Source organism: Echiichthys vipera (assembly GCF_963691815.1).
Source record: "Echiichthys vipera genome assembly, chromosome: 3".
In the NCBI taxonomy this organism is placed as follows: Eukaryota; Metazoa; Chordata; class Actinopteri; order Perciformes; family Trachinidae; genus Echiichthys; species Echiichthys vipera.
In genome coordinates this window covers 8,318,417-8,335,802 of record NC_139828.1, presented here as the reverse complement: position 1 = coordinate 8,335,802, position 17,386 = coordinate 8,318,417, and the positions used below count along the sequence as shown (strand labels likewise).

General features: G+C 41.3%; 1 protein-coding gene across 2 annotated transcripts; it reads left to right on the top strand.

The window, feature by feature from the left end:
- The first annotated feature begins 595 nt into the window (after positions 1–595).
- On the top strand, positions 596–17,073 carry uap1 (UDP-N-acetylglucosamine pyrophosphorylase 1). 2 transcript variants are annotated; one of them, XM_083911300.1, is made up of 11 exons: positions 596–690; positions 2,470–2,784; positions 4,239–4,443; positions 5,345–5,520; positions 5,644–5,816; positions 11,220–11,413; positions 11,591–11,731; positions 13,800–13,988; positions 14,240–14,281; positions 15,310–15,376; positions 16,404–17,073. In XM_083911300.1, exons 2-11 carry the CDS (start codon positions 2,502–2,504, stop codon positions 16,494–16,496), a joined length of 1,563 nt encoding a protein of 520 aa, XP_083767426.1. In that variant the 5' UTR covers positions 596–690; positions 2,470–2,501; the 3' UTR covers positions 16,497–17,073. The 2 variants fall into 2 exon arrangements, with proteins under 2 accessions (XP_083767426.1, XP_083767427.1); XM_083911301.1 differs by lacking the exon at positions 14,240–14,281.
- Positions 17,074–17,386: the final 313 nt, after the last annotated feature.

Sequence of the window (17,386 nt, the reverse complement as noted above, 5' to 3'; positions counted from 1 at the left end):
GTACTAAATCTGCTTTTTATTTATTTTTGAATTTATTTAGTCAATGTTCTAAATCTGCTTTTTATTTATTTTAAAATTAATTTAGTCTATGTACTAAATCTGATTTATTTATTTATTTTTAAAGTAATTTAGTCAATGTACTAAATCTGCTTTTTTATTTATTTTTAAATTAATTTAGTCAATGTACTAAATCTGCTTTTTATTTATTTTTAAATTAATCATAAATCAATTTAAAATAAATGAATAAAAAGCAGATTAAATACACTGACTAAATAAATTTAAAAATAAATTAATAAAAAGCAGATTTAGCATATTGACTAAAGTTATTTAAAAATAAATAAAAAGCAGATTTAGTACATTAACCTGAAATATATAAGTATAGTTCTTGAGCAAATGTACTTTCCACCCCTCTATATTAATATTTAGTTTCTCGGAGAAGCAGTTTTCCAAAAATCAAATAAATAACTTTTACGCATGTGTTTCTTCTGTTGTTTAAATTTCCGAGTAGCACCTGAAAGCAGCACGGAGCCACGCTCGACGCCGCTGCCTGTGCCACGTCAAAAGTGACGTAGCAGGAGGTGTCATCCGGGTGTGGGAGGCGACCCAGCCAGTACAAGACACCACACACACTCACACACACACAGAGACTGGCATTAATGGTGTTAAAGTCAAGAGGAGCGCGTGAGAGAGGTAAGAATTTAATATTTCACTCTTTAATGTTTTTAGCTACAACAATGATACATGTAATGCAGTTTGCAGAGCACGCGCTTATTGTGACTATCACAGCAGCCTGCTTCATTAAACCACGCTGATACTAAGGTTTCATGTCCTCTGCTACTGTTAAAGGCTTCACACATCACCCTGGAAACACACAGTGTGAAAGTGTCACGAATACTTTAGGGTTATACCATGTTTATGTCGAACAGCTGACATTTTGTAAGCAAATGTACTTGTGTATGTTGCTGTAGCCCCTTAGCATCCCATTCAAATGGTAAAAGTTCCTCCTCAGGAGTAATAGATAGATACATACTTTATTTAACACTGCACATACAACAACACACAATATAGAAACACTGAGTACACAAATATCTACAGTAAATATTAAAAAAGTGCATAAGAGAGCATGTGTTCAGGGGAAATACTGCACTGAGGGATCACTGTAGGATACTATACAGACGATTTTAAAATGAGAGCATGGCTGTGTTACTACTGCAGTCAAGAATGCACTAATAAAACAAATATATCTAAATGTGTGTGTTATAAATAAATAAAAGTATCAGCCTGTGTAACTGTCAGTGCTGTGATGATTTCCTGGTCACAGTGGGTGTGGGGTTCAGACAGTAATTAGACATTCCAGTTACGTTAGCTTTTTCAATCACGGCTCAGCCTCCAGTTTCTCGATAAGATGTAAAATGTCCCGCTGGGTGTTGCATTTTGTTCTTCTTAAGTACTTTAAACTTTTACAAGCGGATGTGGGAAACTTGTACTGTACGATTCTTCCCGATGGAGAACGAAGAATAACTCGAACAACCCAAAGATTTCCTTACATGGTATATATTGTTTAACACCAATATGTTCTCGGTTCATCATTTCACACGGATAGGACTGTGCAGGTCTCGGTACAAGCTTGAAGAATACAAAGAAAATCCCATAATATAGAGAGAGAGTCGTCTCAAGGACCTTCTTATCTAAGGCATCAGAGTAATAAAACAACCTTTTCTTCAGCCCTTGGAGACTTACAACAAACAATCACAGACGTACGCATAAATCCCAGACATATTCATTACACTAAGGTGTCTGATCATATTTTTCGTTCCCTCCTTTTTGATCATTGAGATCAACAACAAACAACTAACTGTGCCTGTGATCTAGGAGTCTCGTTTTACCCAACAAGGCTTCTCAGGACCCGGGTCTTGAGCACCCCACCCGACACTAAGCCAAAAAAAAAGTAGAACAAAAAGACTTAGCGTGCTATCTACACTTATTAGACAGAATAAGAGGTAAAACCTTATGTTGACAAAAGGAAGATAAATCCCGTCATTCGCCCATCCAACCCCAAAACACTGAATTAAATTAAAGAATTAAAAAAGGAGAGAATATCACTTCAGCAATCACTCGGTTTATTATTGTGTAATAGCCGAGTTATGCTTCTTCTTCTTGTGTACTTGTATCTCTGCCGCAGTTAAGGGTTGTGCTGTCAAGACCTTCAACAATAATGTAAAGTATGCTGTCAAGGTAGAGGCTGTTAATATTCCTGTTTGTATATAATATTAGTTATTCTCCAAAACGTTCTCTCTCCTACATTAGGGAATAACACAATCAAAACATGTAACATGTAATTGTAAGATGTAAACTCCTTTTATGTATATTATTTTTCCAGAAATATGGCTGAGGACGTGACCTCGGTATCCTCACTGGTTGCTCATAAAGCTCAATTTCATTTAAAAAAACAAAACACTTGTGTTTCAGTGTGGCAGAGTTAATCAGAAGCACCGTTCATCATGGACCCAAACGCCAGCGGACTCGCCAAGAGGTTGGCTGACGCCGGCCAGTCTCACCTCCTGCAGTTTTGGGAAAAGCTGAGCCCCGAGGAGCAGGGCGAATTGACCCTTGACCTGCAGGGGATGGACTTTCAGGAGATCAATGGGTTCTTCGAGAAAGCCATGGAGACGTCATGCGGCAGCAAACAGGAGAAGATGGACGCCCGCATGGAGCCCGTGCCTCGGGAGGTGCTGGGGAGTGTGACGAGGGACAGAGACAGTCTAAAAGACTGGGAGCTAGCAGGTGAGCTCTATCGACACTGCTTCTGCTCCCAAAAAGTGCATTCATATTCAAGAGCCTTCATTTTACACCATTTTTCACCAGTGTAGCACAGGAAACAAAGAGGATATTATTGACAATATTTGGTTTTATTGGAATTATAACAATGTCATACAGTAGGAGTGAGGATGTGAGCGATTAACAGTTATTTAAAAGTGTCTGTGTACAGTTTTAAATGTCTGTTCCAGAGTATAGCTTTAAGTTCATACACATCTGTTGTCCCTTGGCGTGTCAAAACAAAGAAACAGCATAATAACAAACAGTATACAGTAAAAACTTACTGTGGTACAAGTTCTTTAACTAGAACACCCAAGACGCACAATAAAAGTAAGTCATGAATGATTTCAGTGATAGAAATGGACGTCAGTGAGTAAAGAGTAAGACTTGGCTGGTTACTGCAGGAACAACAATCCTCCAGAGAGACGGACGGCGAACAATTAAGTCTTGGTGTAGAGGAACTTTCCACAGTAATGGCCCACAGGTGAAGGAGAGAACATATGTCCTGGTGTCAGAAAGAGGATTAAAACAACATGGTAACCCAGATGCCTTGATGATGAGATGGGACAGTGGGCTTAACCTTTGTTATTGAAATTTTCAGATGACTGTCTTCCCACACAAAAGCAACATCTTTAATAAAACCTTATGTGATATAACAACTGATCAAAAAGTCCACATTGAGCAGCGTCATAAACTCCGCCTTTGCTCCCTGTGTGGTTGTACAAACTCACAAACTATTTGTCTCCTGCGTAGATTTGTAGTCGGCTTGTATTGTTCATTATGCTTTGCGCAATCCCCCTTTGCATTGGGGGCTCTGAATGTTCAGTGAGTGTGTTGAGGTTTTTTGTCCTGGGGGAGGATGACAGCGAAGGCGGGTCGCAGAGAACATCTGGTCTTGATTTGGGTGTGACGTAAATAAAGTTGCTGTTTGACCCTCATGAGGTAACTCAGCTCTGTCAGGACCAACTCTGCGTTCAGGGCGTGTGTGTGTGTGTATGTGTGTTTGTAGGTTGGGAAGATAGTCAAAGTCTAGCAGGGTATAAACCTCGTCTGTTGGCACATGTAAGAATATTGCATATAAAGTCACGTAGCAGCAGTTTATGTAAGATAATCTCAGACTGTTATAAACCACTGACCCTGTGAAACACAATAAAGGCACTCACTGACTCACATAGAGTTATTAAAGTCTAGTTTTATAATGTGGGCAAAGTCCTGTTGGACTAGTCTTAAAATGTAAGGTGATGGCATATTACATTTAATTAATACATTTTATCGGTGATGTTGAGGTGGTGCTTGTTATTATTTATGGCAAAGGCAATATGAATGCTTTATGACCATTATTACAGATTAGATATCATGCTTCTGTATCACTACCTTAAATACACTTTATAGGACAAATATTCTGCTCTGTGCTCCTTCAGGTCTACACTGCATCTCTCAGAGCAAAGTGGCCGTCCTGCTGCTGGCTGGGGGCCAGGGAACCAGACTGGGGGTCTCTTACCCCAAAGGCATGTACGACGTGGGGCTGCCGTCCCACAAAACCCTCTTTCAGATCCAGGCCGAGCGCATATTGAAGCTGCAACAGCTGGCTGAGCAGAATCAGAAAATGAAGTGCTGTATTCCCTGGTAAGACAGCATGTTGTGCTGTGGGAGGGGGTTTAGTAGGAGATGACTAAAGCATTTAGTTGGTGTGCCTGACAGTTAAAATGTTGCTTTATCTGCAGAAAAATGGATCTCAGTAAGCTATCAAATACTGTTTCTCTATTTGTGAGGAGCACCACAACTGTTTGTCCTGGTTGTGTTTGCATGATTATTAATGGGGTCAAGTCCCTGCCTCAAAGGCAAGTCAGTCAGGGAAGTTTCCATATTCCTGGAACAGGATTAGTTCCCTGTGGAGCAGATCAAAGGACAGTTTTAAAGTTTTAAAGATGGAGATAACAGGGAGCCAGTCGAGTGCATAAAGTCTGCATATCGCTGTAGTCAGGGTTTAACAGTCACTGCAGGTTACACTATGTCAGAAATGACGTGACATAATTATCAGCAGGTCTAAGTCTCTAAGGGAGTTGCTGCATTTTTATTTTCCATCATATACTTTAACTTTATATGTCTCTGAGCTGGTGTGATGTTAGATTTTTGTCAGTTTATGCGAACAGGCACTGAATACATTTCTACTTGGAAGGTTTTTCCTGAGTATGTATCCTCTTCTTTCAGGATCCTGTTTAACACACGTGGTGTATTACGCCGCTGTCTGGCTGAAACCTCATAGCTCCATATTATGTTTTTATTTTTCTTCATAAATCAGTGCTCTTTATGTCTGTTAGTGGGGTTTTATAAGGTTTAACCAGTGAAAAGTATTAATAAGAGCTTGTGACTAAAATCTAGCAACATCGCAAGATCCTCAAACTGTCAGCAAAACTTCACATTCCTGAAAAATAACCTTTTTTTTCCACCCGACAGCAACGATATATTAGAGAGGAAAGCAAATAATGCATGAATCAGTTCTAAGTTCCTTCTGTGTTGCCTTCAGGTACATCATGACCAGTGGAAGGACAATGGAGGCCACCAAGGACTACTTCTTACAACATAACTATTTTGGCTTGGACAAGAACAACATCATCTTCTTTCAGCAGGGCATGCTCCCAGCCATGGACTACCACGGCAAGATCATCCTGGAGAGCAAAGGAAAGCTCTCCATGGCTCCTGGTAAGATCCATTCACAGTGCTGTTGTGTCTTATTCGCCAAATAGAGTGAGTGTGTGTGTGTGTGTGTGTGTGTGTGTGTGTGTGTGTGTGTTTCAAATGAGCGTCTCTGTGTCTGTACTTCAGACGGAAACGGGGGTCTCTACAGAGCTCTGGGGAACCAGGGCATCATGGATGACATGGAGCGGAGAGGAGTTGAGTCCATCCATGTGTACTGTGTCGATAACATCCTGGTCAAAGTGGCAGACCCCTCCTTTATTGGTTTCTGTGTGAAGAAGGGAGCGGACTGTGGAGCTAAGGTTGGTCACACCTCCTGCTCTTTCTGTCTATTCCTGTCGTCTTTTTCTCTGCAGCACTTTTTAGGGACTTCAGAAGAAACTGAACAGAGATGTTAATGTTGTGGGTCCACAGCGTTTGAGTCCGCCACCTCGATCACACCTGACTCATTATGTCGCCTAAAGCGTCACCTTTAACATTTACTTTTGTGCTGATAGACTTTAAAAAGTCTGTCCTGAACGTCAGATGCTACATTTTAGGAGAGGAAAGATGAACAAAGGTTGACGCAGCAGTTTTCCTGTCATAAAGTTGATTCCTACAATGAGCCCTCACTATTGTGCACCTGCAACACTGATAAGGGAAGTTACCATAACATTATAAAAGTACATGCACACAAGGATTATAATCTATTAAACTGAAATGAACTGTCTCCAGTCAAACCCCTGATTTCCAGTCTGATCAGTCAGTCTAGTTTAGTCTAGAGCTGGAATGTGTGTGTCGGATGTGGTGTGTGTCTTTCTTGTATTAAAAGGCGTGGTCCGTTTGCGCTCAGAGCCGTTTCAAGAGGCACTACGCCCATTTTGAAAATCGATACACGTTATTCCTGTGATCTCAAACGGTCTAAAAATAAATGCCTAAACATGACTAACTCTCCATAATCTTTATGAACAGATTAAGCAACTGGACCGTTTGTAATCCAAGTAGTATTATTTTTTGTCATTAAAGTTTTTATTTATTCATACACATGTAAACATACAATCAAACACAAAAACACAACACTAACCCCAGCATCAGTATATCGAGCATACAGTCCCATATACAAAGGCCTCCTGCAAATTGACATTTTCTTTTTTTAACAAGCAAAATATAAATTCAGCACCATGTCTACATATTTTTCCATATGCCCTACCTACAAAAATTATGTTTCCAGGCCCCCATAAAATCCATCTGTCCGTCTTTTCTCTCATTCTCTCTCCTTTTCTTCCTCCCCAACCGGTGCAGACAGATGTCCGTCCTCCACAGAGCTGGGTCTGTCTGACGTTCCTGTCTGTTATAGTGAAGGTTTTCGTTGCCACCGTACTCTACGGGGGAATTGTTGGGTCTCTGTAAATCATAAATAAGTCATAGAGTGTGGTCTTTACCTGCTCTGTAAAGTGTCCTGAGATAACTTTTGTTATGATTTGGCACTATAAATAGAATTGAATTGAAATTGAATTAAATTCATTGCTAATTCTAGCCAACATGCGTTCATATGAAGCAACTTCTGGCATCATTTCCATCCATTTTTTTAACATCTGGGGCAACTGTACTCTTCCACACCCAGCCATTTACTCACATGTTCCAGTACTTTCTCCTAAAACGGCTAGACCTGATGTAAAAATGTCACTCCTATTTCACTCCGACACTTCCAACATCAATGATTCCCTATGAAGCCCATTCTATGTAGTTTTGAAGGGGTGAAATGAAATCTATGAATTCTCTTGTACTGAATTAATTTTCCCGTTCGCCTCTCTCTCATGTGTTTCCCCGTATTTGATCAGACATTTAACCAACCCTCCTCACTCATAGTCCAAGTAGTATTGACCAAACACGTTTGAGCGTGATTTGGTTGTATGCAGGTAAACAGTTTGTGTGGAGAGCAGAAACAAGGAGGAACGCATGCAGTCACCGAGCCCACCGGCAATTGTGTGATCACGATTTAGCTTTTCATTAGCTCTCATATGCAGATATCTGTTTATAGAGACGCGGTCTCTCAACTCCAACTCTATTCTCACGTCTCAAGTTGCTAATCGGGCCGTTATCAATAGAAGAGGAAGTCCTGCCCCCAGAGGCTAAATTGTCATCAAACAGATAATTTCTGAGATTGCTCTCTCCCAAATCCAAACACTCAGATTTGTGTGGAGCTGTTCCTTAGATGATGAATTGGGAAATATGCTTTAGATGACACTGCGAGCACCCACAGGAAGGTTGTCAATTTATGTAAATTTTCTGTAAAAGAACTAAGATTAACCTTCATTTGGGTATAAAAAAAGGGTCCACAAAATCTGTCTCCCATTCAGTGTCTATGGAGCAGCTCCAGGCTTTTTACCTGATGGTTTGAGACTTCCTTCTCTGGTTTCTGGCTTTGAGTGAGAGCAGCTCATGTTCACAGATATTAATTGAATTGAATTGGTGGTTAGCACTGTCGCCTCACAGCAAGAGGGGTCCTGGTTTGAATCTGTGCTGGGGCCCTTCTATGTGGAGTTTGCATGTTCTCCCCGCGTCTGCGTGGGTTTTCTCCGGGTTCTCTGGCTTCCTCCCACAGTCCAAAGACGTGCACATGTTAGGTCAAATGTCCACTATGTCTGTCTCTATGTGCCCTGTGATAGACTGGTGTCCTGTCAAGGGTGTACCCCGCCTCACGCCCGATGTCAGCTGGGAACGAACGGTTGTAGACGATGCATGAGTTGTGTTCCCCTTTAACTGTCAGTTTAAAGACAGCTGCACCTTTGACATGTCACCACCGGGTGGTGCTATACGCCACTTTGTCTCCTCCTGTCATCTTCTGGAGCAATAAATCCATTACAGCTTTCTAGGAAATTTGAGGGTTGAGCCCTGAATTGCCCCTCACTCATCATGGGCTCAGATAACACGAGTGTGATGTGGAGACGCCACTTTTTCCGAAACAGTTTCTTTGGACAGAGTGTCTTTTCATTTTGGGAAAGGAAAAACTCTTTTCAGGGTACAACGGCTGAACTGGAAACTTTTTTCCACTAGTGGATAAAACCATATTCATGATTAATTATAACTTTTTTCCCCCTTTTGTTATATAATCCTCTCATTTTTGTCCGGCTAGTAACATGTGTCAGTACAGCATACTGTACAAGGAATAGGGAACATCACCGAACAGGTCAGTTAATTCAGGAAGACGATCCACTGGAAAAGCTTGCTACAATGAAGGAAACAAATAAGGCTATATAAAGTAACACATTACATTATAGATGGCCACAATTCAAACTTGCATCTTTTCTGCAAAAGCACAAATGAGCTGGAATGAAAATATAACTTTTCTGTGAGGATTTTGCACCAAAATGACTCTGAAAATGTGCTCAGGAGCCTAAACAAATAACTTTATTCAAGAATATTTAACACTATTATACATACACAGATTACATTCAGTGATTAAAAGCAACAAATTATTGTGAACCTGGAAAGTTTTACATGGAAATAAGTACAATTATATGAATTTAAAATCGCTTTATTCCTGAAATTAACACTGACAAAAGAAATAAGAAATAAAAAAATAGCTAAATAAACATTTTCAGTATCAGTCAATTGCTGACAATTTTAAATACAGTATACATTAATCAGCTTTATAGTACTGTGTGTTCAGTATCAGTCAATACATAAATAAATAGCTATAAGACACCAATTATGAATACCCCAATAACTGTTTTCTGCATTATATGTTCGGAAAACATATAAGCTGATATCGATACTTGTGTGATATTTCTGCGATAGGTCAAAGACGCAATAAACAGAAGTATGGCTGTACGCTTTGCTTGTTTTGACGTTGTCAGGTTCCTACAGGACAACGATGACTAAAGATGTAGGGAAGCAGGCAGCGAACGAGTCCATCAAAACTGCTTAACTGTAGATGTTTTCTGATGGTATGTAGTGAACATGCATATCTGTATCTGTAGTTGGAGAGCCTGTGCTGAGTGGTTGAGTTCTGGGAGGGCGTGACACGCTGCTGTCCTACTGAAGCGCTTTGGGGGGGAAGTAGCAGCTGGGAGATGAAATGCAACATCGTTCCCAGGTTGAGGGGAAATTGGACGATTAAAATTCAGGGGAATGGAGGAAGAAATGCAGTCGATAGTGGAGAGGGAAACAAATCTGTAAGTGACCTGTTGGTAGAACAGTGTTGATATCAGTTGGGTCTCCTGCTGTGAAAGTAGTTTGAGTAGTTGTTGCCACGGTTGCCACTAATAGGAGGTCCAAATAGTAATAAACAATAAACCGGAGAGAGACTTGCAACAACCAGGAAACTAACTCATATTAGTGTTGGTGGTGATGAGGTCTTAGAGCTCCTGATTGGGCAATAGGATATGATCTAAGAGTTGTTCATGCATTTGTGACACATTAGATCTAGAAAACATGTTTTATGCCATGGAAACTTCATCAAATACATATTTTCTTCTATTCTCAGTTCATGTGAGCACAGCTTTGGTAGCACTTTTGATTTAAAACGTCTATTGATTTAACAAAACAGCAAGAAATGAAACAAACAGTGGAATTCATTGATTTTCTTCTTCAAAATCACTTATAAATTATGTTTGCTAGATGTCGTTCTGTGTGAAGGCACATTTATTAGCAGCACCACAGTATATTTGTTTCCGTCTAACGCAGAATATATTTAAATATTTAACTTTGTGGAACTAAATATCATCCAGACCCCGTTCCTGTTTGACATTACGAGCTGTGCGGTGGAGCAGAGATGGAAGGATCCGATCCGAGCAGAGTCCCACCCTCACATCATAAATTACTAAGCTCCACTTCAGTTCATGCGGCTTCGCCACCACCACCCCCCTACCCCCACACTCCACCCCGTTCACCAACCCCCTCATCAGGACTCCACTCTGTCATTAGCAACCAGCAGATGGGGAGAGGGTTTTTTTTTTCATTCAGACTTTCACCCACTGGCTGTAAAAAGTGGAATAAACTTCCAAAAGTCTTATTTAAATATTAAACTTGGCTTATTTTATCTTTTTTATACACATCCATGACATTTCTCAGCCATCTGTGACGGCTTTTTGCTCAAGGAGGAGCTCAGAAATCATGGTTGATCATGCTCATGTTTTCTGGTCGTGTCCCTTTGTTCAGACTTTCTGGAAGGAAGTAGCAACAATCATTTCAATCAAGGTTTAGTATCAGTACAACATTCACATCCCTCTATCTTGGACATATCCCTGACTAAGTAAAAGTGACGCCCTTTTTAGGAGTCAAGAATAAGTTATTCCCACTGTAACAGCAATATTTAAATCTCACTAATGCAACAAATGATTATAAATGTATATATATATTTAAGGTGCACGTGTTGCTGTTTGCTGGCCCTGCATTTTATATGTTAAGTCGTTGCCATCAGTGGCAAAAAAAGACCAAAAATTTGATTGACATTTTCTCAAAATGGTTGCACCCTGATAAATAAAAAAAAGAAACTTGCTTTTGTGTACCTATCATTTCTGCCACTACACAAGATGTGATGAAAGGGGAACATAAGGGAAATTCTTTGTATTGTTTTGTGTATTTTGTCGTGCAAAGTAGCTTTTAACCTGCTCATTCCTCCTTTTTTGCACCATTAATGCTGAGGTGTTAATAGTTCAGTTGCACCGTTTTCAGGTCAGCAATTTGCAAAAACAAAAGTCTTCTTGTGTCATCGTTTCCAGGTGGTGGAGAAAACCAATCCGACAGAGGCGGTGGGCGTGGTCTGCAAGGTGGATGGGCGTTATCAGGTGGTGGAGTACAGCGAGATCACCCTGGCGACTGCTGAGAAGCGAAGCTCTGACGGCCGACTGATGTTCAACGCGGGGAACGTAGCCAATCACTTCTTCAGCTTCTCCTTCCTCAGAGACGTAGTACAGTAAGACTGATGCACACTGAACATAACACACCCGTTCAGGCTTTCATGCGGTCTGCGCTCTTCTGTCAAAATAAATGCATTTGTTTGTTGTTTCTCGTAGCAAGAACAGTAGCTCCACACTATTACAAAGTAATTATGCTGCAGTGAACAAGCTTCTTTTCTCTGCTTATACAACAGGAAGTACGAGCCAAAGCTGCAGCACCACGTGGCCCAGAAGAAGATCCCCTTTGTGGACGTGCACGGTCAACTAATCAAACCAGACAAACCAAATGGGATTAAAATGGAAAAGTTCGTCTTTGACATCTTCCAGTTCGCCAAGTGAGTTACAGTGCTTCTTTTCCATATAGTGTCCTCAAACAGCCACTCACCTCAAACTAAAAGGCCGTAAAGCACTGAGAATACAATGGATATCTTATGCTCCGCTTGAGAGTCGGCTGGATTGCATATGTTCTTCTGGCAGAACTTCAGGCTCTGGGTTTGACTGGTCCTTGATCTGTTCTTCCATGCGTGCACCAACCCATTTTTTCCAGTCTCGATCCGCATCCACCAGCCCCAGTCCTGCCATAGCTCCAAGGTCTGGTCCGGCTGCCAAGCTCTCTGCAGGAGGATGGATGTTTATGAGCTGTTCACTCATTCCACCTCCTCCAGTGTTGCATGACATCAGCTTTGAGTCACGTCACCACTAATAGAAATATACATCTAATGAAAGGATTCCTGTAATGATGGACGCATGGAGAAACACTGCAGACATGTCCAGCTTCCTTCGAGGTTTATTTGTTGCATTTCAAAGTAAAAAGGATGATAAATGGTTTTCTGTGTTGCTGAGGAGATGGACTACGGTTGTGCCCAGACTGGCAGCTTTAGCAGGATCCAGATGGGCTGACTCACTTTGCAGTCCCACTTGTTTCTGTTATTTCTCGGTGCTGTTTGGCCGAGGATCTCATAGTCTGTTGAGTGGCCACATGTTCCATATATCATGTGTGGTTACTGTTCAAGTGTTGATAATGTCATTAGGATAATTTAATTTTCTTCTTCTATGTAATGCATCATTTTTGACTCAGTCACTTTGGATCAAGCACACGGATACAGTGCTGGTTACACTCTCTAAATAATATTGTAGGATCATGTGAAGCTCGCTGGTCCAGACTTTCCCTCGTCCATACACAAACCCTACAAAAAGAACGTCTGTAAATCAAAGGAAACAGTTTTCGGAGTGTCACAAATGCCCCTGAATGACTGTAAAATGATGATGGATCTTTTGGAAATATAGTTGTTTTGAAACCAGTAATAGAAATGCCTCTGATACCGCCTAAAATGCTGGTATCTATATCATCAAAGTCAATGCACTGATCCGATACCATGATACCGTAACTTTGCCCGAAAACAAATCTACTTTAAAGCAGTTTATTTACGTTCTTTTTACGTTCTGACATTCTTAATAAAAGCAAGTTCTATGCCAGGTCACACCATCATATCACATCCACACTGGGTTAGCAGTAAACAGCTGTTAAATAATAGTAATATATTCAGTATGTTTGTTTTGTTTCACTGGTATCGGATCAGTACTCAGTATCGTCCGATTTGCAAGTGCAGATATCAGGAAGGAAAAAAGGTTTGGTAATGGAAACTTTTAGCCGTATGTGCCAAATATGCAACTTTCATAGGAGTGAATGGTGCGCCATCTTAGACTGCATTGTGAAGTTTCTTAAATTTGTACATTTCTGCATGAAAGATGTCTAAAAACAACTTGAGCCATTTACATATTTTGCTGAGTTTTTTACTTTCATTTTCCCAAATGTTCCAAACAGTTTTCAAACCCTGAGAAATCTGTAATTTTATTCAAGGTCGCCTCTTAGTGGATCATTTTTGTTTTCTGCCAGAAGCTTCATAACTTTTAATCCAATTTTAAACCCTATTTTTACGATACACATTTTAGATATTGGTAATTTCTAACTTTTAGCTGGATGAAGGATTTTAATCATCAAACGTCTGAATCTAAAGTTATCAGTGAAACAAGCTGAGCAAGCGCTGGCTCGGCTTGCAGCCACTCGAGGACGTCCTGTATCTGTGGCGTCGGATAAACACTGCTTCATTTAGTGTTTTTACCAGAACCATGAACCCTGGAGCTGCCTGCAATGACGACAGTGGGGAAGATCTTACGTTTTTTTACGACGTCATGAAGTTTGTCTTTTGTTGTTGTTTGGATTGAGAAATCCCAGTCAGCGGAAGCTCACATATAATGCATTTAATACATACATTTCTGATTAATTTCCTGCATAACAGCTAATCCTTTCGTTTTTAAAGCAAGGCTTGGTATTGTATGATAGATTATTAGCTTCTGCTGTGTTTGTGTGAGTGCTGATTTGCTGCTGTGTGTGTCCAACAGCACGTTTGTTGTGTATGAGGTGCTGCGGGAGGACGAGTTCTCTCCGCTGAAGAATGCAGACAGTCAGGACGCGAAGGACACGCCCACCACAGCCAGACACGCCCTCATGTCCCTCCACCACCGCTGGGTGCTCAACGCTGGGGGCCACTTCATCGACGAGAACGGTAGACATGTGCCCGCCATCCCCAGGTGACCACGGCCATCCTGCATCATGCATGTCACGTCACGTCACTTCACAAGACACACACATCATGTTCGGCATGAACACAGAAACGGGTTCTACGCGGTCACTCCTCACACTTTGTGTACAAACCATATGCATTGGCTTTTTGTTTGTTTTGTTTGTGTTATAGACGTAATATTCTTTTAGCCTCACACTCTCACTCCCCCTTCTCTCATGCTTGGTCTTGCTCCTGTGTGTCCCGTTCAAATGTTTCCAGAGACGGAGCGGCAGGCAGTGTCACAGATGATGGCAACAGAAAGTAATTATTATCCCCCTGCAGTACTGAGTGCATGGTGATGGGGTCCTGGCTCTCTTTTTCCGCTCGCTCAGACGTGTTAACACTATATAACATTACATCTGATCCTCTTTCCTTCATTCCTGCTGAAAAGAGGAATCTGTGTGGACGCATGCGAGTCAGCAGCCATTTCTCTGTCTCTTTACAATCAGGTGATGAAGGAAAGGAAAGCTCGGATCAGTTTAGACGACTGAAAACACAGTGCTCTTAGCGTCCTGGTCAGATGATCTACAGCCATAATAACCTGCTGAAGGATCATTTTCCACTCCGATGGTTGCTACTAATACACATATTGCATGCTGGATAATGGGCATCGGTCACACTTTGTGGCAAATCTGCAATAGATGGTGGACCTGTTGATCTGCGTGTAAACGACAACCCCAGCTGTTCGTTGCTTGCTAGTCTTTGAGTTCAAATCCACCTGCTTTTTTTTTTCTCCCCAAGACATAACAATAAATGAGCATGTGCTTCAGTGACATTCATGGCGCCCGTGAATGTTATTCTGGCTCTTAAAGGGTGTGCTTTTTCCTCAATCATTCAGCTTTTCCTTCTCTCTAATGATACAGCTGTGTGGGCAGCCGCTCAGAAAACACCTGATGTGTGATCAGTGATTGGCGTCTGTAATGATTGTCTAGAAATAAACAAGCTGAGTGACGGGAATGTGGTGGCGAGTTCCTCCAGTTTTGGTTTTTCCCAGAAGCACTGGAAGGAGGTACCACTGCATCACCTGTCATTCATCTGTTTTGTTCTAGAGGAAGTCTGTTACGGGTCAGAGGGCTAATCACTGGTCGTGTTTGGGAATGATGACGCTCTAATTCTCTGCCTTTTTGGAGTCTAATCACAAGCCGCAGTAGAAGAACAGCTGTGTGAAGGATGCACAGCTGCTTCTCTCAACTTCAGTCCGTCCGCCTTTTCATGAGACAATCACTCATTCCGTTTCATGTTTTGTCTTCTTCTGATCCTCCCCTGATTTCACTCCTTTCCCAACGTAGCCTGAAGGACGGGACAGACCTGCCAATCAAATGTGAGATCTCCCCACTGGTGTCCTACGGGGGAGAGGTAAGGAGGCGAGGCCTACTGTGTTCAATACAGGGATGAAACGGTTATCGGTTCAATGATAGACCCTGATAAAACAGTTAGTATTGCCACTTCAAATTTTAATTGATTAAAACCGTGTTCGATTTACGTGTGTTGACTGTAAATACTGTCTCCGTCGACGCAGATGCAGCAACGTGGGTTTGTTTAGCTTCAATGAAAACATGGCAGAAGGCGGTGACACTGCTCTCAGAGAGGAGAGAGTAAAAGGGCCGTCCACATCAAGAACGATAAATATAAATATATAGTTCTAAAAGTCGTTCTAACTCAAGTGGATGGCGGAGTCCACACCACAACTACAACAACAAAAACAGTGGTAATCATATTGTTAGGATAATTTCAGAGCGATTTGTTGAACAACAGAAACACTGACAGAAACTCTGTATAATAATAAACAAAGTGTTTCTCACTGAAATCAACACCTGAAAGACTCATAGCAGCGGCTACTTTTCAACTGTTCTCTTTATATTCTTATTAATGTCAGAGTAATGACAAATAAAAGCATAATCAAGTGCTTTATAAATGTTGTATCTGCCTCTTTTAAGCTCATTTGATGGCATTTAGGAAACACAGTAATGCAGAAGATGCAGGGCTCTGGCAGCGTGATGGTGACGCTGTTTACAGAGCGTTTCATGGTTCTCCATTGTTCGACGCTCACATCAATATCGTTATCTTTATAGTTCTTGGTGTGGAAGGCCCTAAGACTGACGTGTGGCCGTATTTTGTGTTTGATAAGTGCTGAGGGAAACTTGATCGAGGATGGTCAGCCCGTCTGCAGAACGTACAGAAAGAAAAGCAAAAGGATGTTATTATTTTAATGTTTATGCTGCCAAATCTGTTTGCAGTTTGTGCTATTAAAGTTGGTGTGCATTAGTACCTTATTTTTTGACCGTTTCATCTCTAATTCTGTGGAAACTCCAGATGTTGTTCTGCTCCTAAGAATCTGCACGTTCACTAACTATGTCCTGACGGTGTCGTTCACTACCTCAAGGGTCTCGAAGAGCTGGTGAAGGGACGCGAGTTTCACGCAACCCTGACGATCGACGAGAATGGAGTCCACGAGCTAGTGAAGAACGGAGTTTAGACGACGACGACGATGAAGGAGGGAGGCAGAGATAGAGGGGAAAACCCAAAGACCAACCTCCCTTTTGTCTCTCAAACATCTGCGGGGAGAAACTGTGATGTCACCACTGTGCAATAACTAATGTCGCGTGAATGCGTCCACGAAAGAGACAAATGTCCTCTCTGAGACCAATGAACGGGCCAGGTGAAGTTTACTTTTTCTCTGCTCTGTATGTTGATGTCACACTCGGTTACTTTTTGTTTTGAAGGGCACTTGAAACACAGCATGAGATGAAGGACGAGATCCCTGTCACACTGACTGGATGAAGCAGTCTTCGGGTGCATCTATTTATTTTGCTTATGAGACTTATTTTTATATGTACTGATAGTACTGCTCTATAGGTGGAATTGACCACCTACTCATTTTACCTGGTGATTTTTATACAACATTGGACGGCGAGGAAACGACCTGAAATCTGTTTCTTACTAGCATGTAATCAAGGTACATGGTACTGTGGGGGGTATTTATAATATCTGCTTCTTTTATGCTTGTAATCATTGGAGATGAGATATTATTCAGCTTTAAGAGATGCTATGATTTCTATCATCTTTATTAAAGAAAAAATAAATAATTTCCTAATGGAAAACCTTCTGGTTGTGTTGTGTGTGTGTGTGTGCTGCACATTTGGCAGATAAACGCACTTGCCTTTTAAGTATTGTGTACGTAATCTGACAAATCATCAATATGTGAATGTGTGAGTTTCACTGTTCGGTGTCTGCAGCCTGTGTTTTTTGCATTATAGCTCCTGGTGTCTTGAATCAGAGTTTCCAGCACATGGTTTATGTTTAAGATGGGCCGGGGCATGCAACGCTGCTGCTGCTGCTGCTATTCAGGAAATATTCTTTGTGGCT

Bases quoted from the DNA above. Each gene is read 5' to 3' on its own strand.
- uap1 (XM_083911300.1), top strand. From the start codon at position 2,502: ATGGACCCAAACGCCAGCGGACTCGCCAAGAGGTTGGCTGACGCCGGC. The intron at 2,785-4,238 runs GTGAGCTCTATC...GTGCTCCTTCAG, and splicing joins AAAAGACTGGGAGCTAGCAG to GTCTACACTGCATCTCTCAG. The intron at 11,414-11,590 runs GTAAGACTGATG...CTTATACAACAG, and splicing joins TTCCTCAGAGACGTAGTACA to GAAGTACGAGCCAAAGCTGC.